Genomic DNA, 7,961 nt, shown 5'->3' on the forward strand with positions numbered 1-7,961 from the left:
CATTGTACAAAGTTCTCTCATGAGATTGACATTTACAAATTGTGATGGTCCCAAGCGATCAATCAGTGTCATGTAAACTGCCTTAACCAAGTGAAGGGAATGTTGCACTAGCAGGGTCTCTGCAGCCTGTGTATGGTTTTTTCATATTGCTCACTTCGTAGACATTCCACCACACCCATTCCTCTTGGTTTCTACCTACAGCTGGTAGGGTCACAGTAGTTTTATTTATGATTTACTAAAACTGCAAGTGTGCACCAGATAATTCTGTGATAGTTTTAATTTTTCTTTTTTTGTTGAGGTTTTTATGTGTATCTATAAATATTCCTTTGATTAACACAAGCTAATAAACATCTTGTCTTGAGAAGTGTTGGTACTTCACCAACAGAAAGTCCTCATCAGTGGGGAACTTGGTCAAATTACTATTATTTGATGCCAGGTCACTACCACCCTCTCAAGCCAAGCAAGTGCAAGGTTTTGCATCTGATATTTATTCCTTAGTTTGCACTTTGCAGAAGCGTAATGAAAGCTTCAATTCCCAAGGTGGGAGCAAACCTGAAAGGGAAGTTCTGGTATTTGTGGTTTGCAAGGCTAAGAAGAGCATTTATAAACTTTAGCACCAGATAAACCCACGAGATGCCCTCAACCTCTATGGTCCAAACTTAACAGAAGTCCCATCTTCAAAGTGATTGAAGTGGTTTAGATCCCTCCTTTGCAGAATGGCAGTGTTCATGGATGGGCAATTTCTTGAATACCATGATTGTTGTTCTTAGTAGGGCTATTGCCAGCCTCTCACTGCATCGAAGCAGCAAAACCTAGCTTTTCCTCTTCCTTAACATCATGAAGCACATAGCTAGTATCTGGTATATACCCCATTTCCTTCATTCCTGGAAGTAAACACTCAAGTGTTGTTCGTATCTCCTTGTATCTAAAGTGTGAAGAGTCCCCTGCACGAAACATATGCACCTCCTTATCAATTTCAATCCAGCTGAATCCTGGGTCCTTTGTTACTCCTCTGCTTTTCATCAGTTTCCTCACCTCATCAGCTTCCTTCCATCTTCCTTTGGAAGCGAATATATTTGCAAGCAAAACATAGTTTCCTGGGTTTTTCGGGTCTAGTTCGAATAACTGTCCAGCTACATGCCTGCCTAAACTCACGTTCCCATGAACTCGACATGCTCCTAATAATGCTCCCCAAGTGGATACATCTGGTTCAAGAGGCATGGTTCTGATGATTTCATACGCATCTTCCAGGTGTCCAGCTCGACTGAGAAGATCAACCATGCAATTATAGTGCTCGATTCTGGGAGTAATCCCGTGCTCTTCAATCATAGTAAGGAAGATTTTCAAGCCCTCATCAATCAGCCCAGTGTGGCTGCAAGCAGAGAGAATAGAGAGGAAGGTTATGTGATTTAAGTGAATTCCATTGTGTTGCATCTGATCAAATAAAATGAGGGCGTCTCTGCCTTGCCCGTGCTTTGCATAACCCGTTATCATGGCATTCCATGATATTGTGTTTCTTTCCACCATTCGGTGGAATTTTTTTTTAGCTGCTTCAATGTCACCACATTTCGCATACATATCGAGTAGAGCACTATCCAAAACTACGCCTTCCATAAATCCCTGCTTGATCATGCAGGCATGTAACAGTTTTCCCTGTTCCAGAGCTGCCAGGCCTGCACACGCATCAAATAGAGTGACCAAGGTGGAGCTGTCATATTCGACACCACCTTCCATCATTCTACTGAAAAGCCTCAAAGCTTCTACTTCAGATTGAATGCTTGTGTATCCACTGAGCATGGCATTCCAGGAGACTGAGTTTCTCTCCCCCATTTCATCAAAAATCTGCCTTGCTTCTTCGATTCTATTGCAATTAACGTATGAAGCAATCATGACGTTGTGTAAATAAACATCCTTTCCTACCACGCTATGGTAAAATCTACAGGCATCATCTATTCTTCCACATGTTGAGTACATAGCAACAAGAGTGCACCGCAGGATCCCATGGTCCTCTAGCAGGTTTCTCACTAAGAACCCATGCACTTGCTTCCCCCTTTTGAGATAAAAAAGATCCATACAGGCATATAATATGCTATTGAGTGAAAAGCAATCTGGTTTTATTTTGGCAAGCTGCATTGACAATAAGAGATTCAAGGCTTCCTCAGGATGGCCATGTTGTTGGTACGCCACAATCAAGGCATTCCATGAGTATGCATTCTTCTTAGGCATTCTATCAAAAACAATATAAGCCTGCTTCAATCTCTTACATTTCGCGTAGAAGTCTACCAATGCTGTTTCCAAGATTAGATGGTGCTGAGCACTTGTTCTAATGATGTGAGCATGGATTTCTTTACCTTGGTTGAGGTTCCCTTCATCTGTATAAAGGGTCAACAGACTAGCAAATGTGAACTCATCAGGTACTGTGCCTGTTTGTTTCATCTGATGATATAGATTGAGAGCTTCTTCCCCTTGCCCAACCTGAACAAACCCAACAATAATTGCATTCCATGAAACAACATTTCGTTGTCCCATTCTATCAAAAACTCGGCGAGCTTCTTCCAGGCTGCCACACTTCGAGTACATGTCTACTAGAGCACTCCCCAAAACTACGTCCAATTCGAGTAATCCTCTGATCAAGTAGCTGTGTATCTCTCTACCAGGTTTCTTGGCGGCTAAACCAGCACAGGCCATGAGAATACTTCCCATATTGAAGCGATCACTCTCAAAACCAGATTGCTGCATTCTTGCGAAGAGATAGAAAGCCTGCTCAAACCACCCGAGCTGCGCATGGGCTGAAATTAGGGTATTCCAGCTCACTTGGTTCCTTTCAGGCATTGAATCAAATACGTGCAAACAAGCTTCCAAGCTTCCAAGCTTTGCGTACATATCAATTAGAGAGTTGGATACGAAGACGTCTCTTCCAAATCCACTAACTAGTACTCTTCCATGCACCTGCTCGCCTCTCAATACAGACTTCAAAGCACCGCAAGCCTTAATCATACTTGCCAAAGTGAAGTGGTCTGGATCCATACCGAGAGCTTGCATCTCACTGAAGGCTTCCCAAGCTTCATCAGGCCGTCCAGCCCTAACATACCCACCTATCAAAGCATTCCAAGAAACCAAACTTTCCTCCCCAATCTCCTCAAAAGCAAGTGACGCATCACCCATCAACCCAACTTTCGCATACCCATCAACCAGGCCGCTCCCCACTGCGAAATTCTCACTCAAACTGGTCTTTATGGTAAGTGCGTGAGCCAGCTTAATGCCAGTCTCATCTTCTAACCCTGAAAATCCTTTAATGGTGGCTGGAAAACCAAACCTGTCTGGTAGGCACCCAGCCCTATGCATCTTGGAGAAGAGTTCGAGCACCTCGTTATCATGACCTGCTTTGCTATACCCAATAAGCATGGTATTCCAAGCTGTTGAATTGGGTTTGGTCATATTGTCAAATAGACGGCGGGCGAACGCTACATTGCCACACCTAGCTTGGAGCATGATAAGTTTGGTTTGGAGGAAGGTGTCTGGTTCAAAGTCATTGGAGATCATGTGAGCTTGGACTATTTGGCCCTTCTCAATACAGTTAGAATCAATGCAATATTGAATTAGGCAGGCATAGGTTGAAGAGTAGACTGGGGAATTCACCTTAGGGTTAGCAGAGAGAAGAGAAATCGCTTGAGGCCATTGGCCTTGGGTACAAAGTAAGTTCAGTCTTTCATTTAGTGAAGATGTTTGCATGGTTCTGTGAAGTGGGTTTTGTTGAGTTGGTTTTGCCTCGGTTTGTTTCAATTTTGTTGCTGAATAATAGAAGTGGTGTTGAGTGTTGGGTTTGGGATTTCTCAGGGATTTAGTGTTGCAGGGATTGAAGGTTGATGGAAGAGAGGGGAGTGGTAGAAGAGGCATTGGCTCAATGGTTCTCAAATGCTTGAGATGGGCGACTCAAATGGGTTTTGTTGCAGGAGAAGAGGAAGGATGGTTAATGGGTTTGAGAATTGAGTGTGGCACAGAGAGATCAATTGAGAGGGCAGAAGCTCTAATTCATTAATGAAGGTACGCATGAATCCTACACGCGCTTTCTAAGCTCACTTATAGTATTAATTTCAAAGCTCAAAGATGTACGATTTTTTCTGGGGCCCTTTAGAGAGATCGTGTGTTCAAAATTTCAAATTCCATTTTGAGAGTTGGGGTGATCGTTCCGTTACATAATTGCGTTTTACATCTCTATTCGTGGAGTCCTGCATACCCGGTTATCGAGGATCCATGAATTTGGATGATAGAAATTTGATGAGTTTTTGAGGAACAATCCAAAAAAAATGGACAAGTTGGATTATTTCAAAGGAAAAGTTTTTATACTTCCCCTTATATATTTCTTCCCATAAAGCTCTCCAATTTAAATCAAGTGAGCTACAAACCATTTGATCTAAGATTTGTCGCTTCGGATTATTTTGTTTTTAATTTTTTCTAAAAATTATATAAATATAAAATTTAGTAGGTGTTAGGGTGCACCTAAAAGAATATTAAAAAAAATGTTTTTGATAAAACATAATGATTAAAATAGTTCTGAAACTTTTAGATGGATTTTGGTCATTTTATTTTATTGGAAATATTGTTTTTATATTTTTTTATCGGTGCATGTTTAAGAGAGGAGTGGACACTCAAAATTTGGTGTAAAAAATATTTTGTAGAAAAAATTAAAATAAAATAATATAGAGACGTGACATTGTGATTATGAGAACCCTGTACAATTTTGAATTTAAAATCCATCTCCAAGCTGGATCTTGAAAGGTGGATGCATTAGGATAGATATGGTAGAGACATACCAAAACCCTTGCTTTTGAATTGCACTATATACGAGCTACATAAAATATGAAATAACCAGGGATTATAATGGACATAAGTCCCAATTCTTTTATATAGTTTGAATTAGGAAAACTTACATAAACCAACCTCTTAAGTTTTCTTGTTACCTATTCTTTGAATCAACTCCCACTGTATTTAAAAGAAAACGTTCACATACAAACTTTATATTATTGAAATAAGGTGCACTTCAAAAAGTACTCTGGTTGTCAGAAAACCTTCCAATTGATCATCACGACTTCAAGATGCATAGATAGAACGGAAAAAAAAAAAGAATTTGAAATACTAAAAATTGTGCATCTTATGATAAATTGCTTATGTATGTTTTCAAGATTTTAAATGTTTATAGATTTGTTTAGTATGTACCATTTTTAGAATTTTAAATTTCATAACTAGAGATGAAAATAGATGTTAATGCCATCATAAGATTTATGACAGTAAAACTAGATCTCCAAGTAAAATTTAAAGATGCGCCATGCTTCTATAGGGAACTTTACATGAACTTCATCCTAAAATATTTCATACCTTATTGGATAGAAAAAGGACCCTTTTTGGTCAACTTATTAGAAAGTTAAGGCATTCATTTTCTCTCATCCCTGGATCTTATCTCTTTAAACATTCTCCTCTCCCTGAACCTGTCTTTCCTCCGACTTCTCTTTTGCCCGTTAGGCCATGACATACTTTCACATCTTTATATATCCCCCATCTCCCCGTCCTTTGCTCTTCATCTTGCGTTGTAAATCTGCAAACCCAATAGCTGCACGTCCTCTCTCTTTCTCTCTCTCTAAATAACACCTGCAAATCCTAACCCACATTTTTGGGGCTCAGAAGCCGAACCACAGGCTCATAGAGATGTATTTTGGTTCATTGGAGAGCAACAAATTATTTTTACAATCCCCTTATCAATTCCAATAGGTCTAGCAATAGGTGTATTTTAAAACCCGAATTAGTGGAGCGGATAGTTGACCCACATATATGTGGCCAATCATTGGATCGTCTATCCAAATCAGGAGTTGATCCATCCAAATTGGTAGTAAAAATAAAATTAAAAATAAGAATTTAAGGGGATCTAAAAAACACTAGGTAAGTACAAAAAAACTAGTAGGATTTTATTAGTAGTTAAAAAATAATTAATGTTTCATTATGTTGGTGATGTTATTGTCCACTATAATTAATAATGTTTTTGTTTCTATTAAAATTTCTATTTTATCCTTAACTAATTACTTAAAGGGAAAAGTTTATATAAGGTTGCAACTTTTAAAATGTGGAATCACATATGCACCTAAAAAATCTATTAGAAATGTTGTTTTAATTTTGAAGAATCCTCTAATTGATTATCTCAACATCGAGATGTATGAATATGAAAAAAAAAAGTTTTTGAATCTCAAAAATAGTGCACCTTGCAACACATTATCTAGACCGTCTATTTTCAAGATTTTTATATACTTATAGATCTACTTGATTTATATATTTTCAGGATTTTTGAAATTTAAAAATTTTTAATTAGATATGAAAATAGATTTTAAGATAATCATAAGAATTTTTTACAACAAAATTACATGTTATGATAAAATTTGTAAGTGCGCCTTAATTGGATTGTTTAAGGTTTCAACCTTTAGAAACCACACCCTGACTTAAAATACCACAAGACAAAAAGTTATTACAAGGATAAGGGATCAATTGTTCAAAAATATTGAATACATTAAATATATACGCCATGCATAGGAGTAGCGTAACAAAACCCTTACTTATATCTACTTACTTATAAATACGGAGATTTCAACTCTTTTGAACATGATAGCTGCACTAGTCCTTCACCAAGGAAAGAAAACATTGCGAATCTTATATTTATTACCTATATCTATTTACTTATAAATACAGATATTTCAACTCTTTTAAACATGATAGCTACTCTAGTCAAGGAAGGAAAAGAGTGATCATGCATTGCGAATCCTATATTTATTTCCATTTTATAAATCAGCAGTGGCTTTGTCCTTGTGGCAGGGGGTACTTCACTTTTAAACCGACCGATCTTTATTTTGAATCTAATGGGAGCTGAAACCTTGTTGGGCGTGCAAACATTTTTGACAGGTTAGCAAGGTAACCTATATATCGATTTCCTCTTATTATTCATCAAAGAAACGTGGCCTTCATTTATGATTCACTCCATTAAGAACCCTTCAGTTCTAACGCAGATCCAAACTTTTGAGATTTTTAAGATGTAATAAAACAGGTAAATCGTGTCAGGGCACTTCTTAGAGACCTGCCGAAATGCACTATATAATACAGTACAACCATAAGATTAAATAGAAGTATATTGTCCATTTACTACCTCCGAAAAAAATCCCACCTAAGATTAATTTTAGGACCCCAATATTTGGTGATATAACCTCTGTAACACATACATTTAACCTCAATAATTGTTTTTCCTAATTGCACTCTCTAAGCACTTAAAAAAAAAAAATCCCAAGTTCAAACATAAACCATCCAATTTTTAAAAGGTTAAATCTAAGTGTCAGAAAACTCAAATTTTTAATTTTTTTGTCTTTTGAAAATAATCTGCTCATTCGTCTTGAGAAATCCTTAAAATTTCAGATTGAAAAAGCCCCTCCAAATAGGTCATCTAATTGAGTGGATAAAAGTCAACTATGCTCCTGAAGAATCATAGTACACGTGCTCATAAGTAAAGTCGACTGACACACTTGGTCAATGTCTTGGGGGGCACAACTAGGAGTGTTGACCTTGTCAACACATGACAAGGCAGGAAAAATAGAAGTGTTTATGTAAAACTGCTTCTTAGGCAACCTCTTGAAGCCATCTCTTTCCTATGTCTATTTACAACAGAATATTAAATATTGAGGAGAAAGACAAACCGGGTGATACCGATCATCAAGCACAACGTAACAAAACAATTCTTCTCTTCTTGAGTGAATCTAATAGGAAATAATCAAGTAAATAACAATATATCAAACACATTAAATGCAATTATTAAGATCCCAAATCAACAACCAAATGCACCACAAATACACGCATCATCAATTTTTTGCGTGGAGAAAAAACCACTGGACCGTAGTCCACCCAAAGCTTCCACTATCAACAAATAATGGAAA

At 37.6% G+C, this 7,961-nt stretch overlaps 2 protein-coding genes across 3 annotated transcripts in view; one reads left to right on the top strand and one right to left on the bottom strand.

Moving 5' to 3' along the window:
- NUP155 (nucleoporin 155) overlaps positions 1 to 7,008 on the top strand; it is a 69,053-nt gene extending 62,045 nt beyond the window's left edge. Inside the window, exons 14-15 of one of the 2 annotated variants that reach the window (XR_002283308.2) lie at positions 3,854 to 4,044; positions 6,856 to 7,008. Coding sequence is in view for 1 of the 2 variants with exons in the window: in XM_020675668.2 (XP_020531327.2) it covers positions 3,854 to 3,860 (7 nt within the window). In the remaining variant the exon portion in view is untranslated. Of the gene's footprint in view, positions 1 to 3,853; positions 4,155 to 6,855 lie in introns of those variants that run through there. The other variant, XM_020675668.2, reaches the window with a different exon arrangement.
- Positions 468 to 3,897, bottom strand: LOC18423796 (putative pentatricopeptide repeat-containing protein At3g25970). The gene is given in 2 exon segments (XM_011629976.3): positions 468 to 806; positions 808 to 3,897. Coding segments are annotated over 2 exon segments (3,219 nt in total). The 3' UTR covers positions 468 to 677.
- Positions 7,009 to 7,961: the final 953 nt, after the last annotated feature.

The sequence above is a fragment of the Amborella trichopoda genome, chromosome 4 (genome assembly GCF_054954075.1).
Source record: "Amborella trichopoda isolate Santa Cruz 75 chromosome 4, AtrichopodaSantaCruz75HAP2 v2.0, whole genome shotgun sequence".
NCBI classification, from domain to species: Eukaryota; Viridiplantae; Streptophyta; class Magnoliopsida; order Amborellales; family Amborellaceae; genus Amborella; species Amborella trichopoda.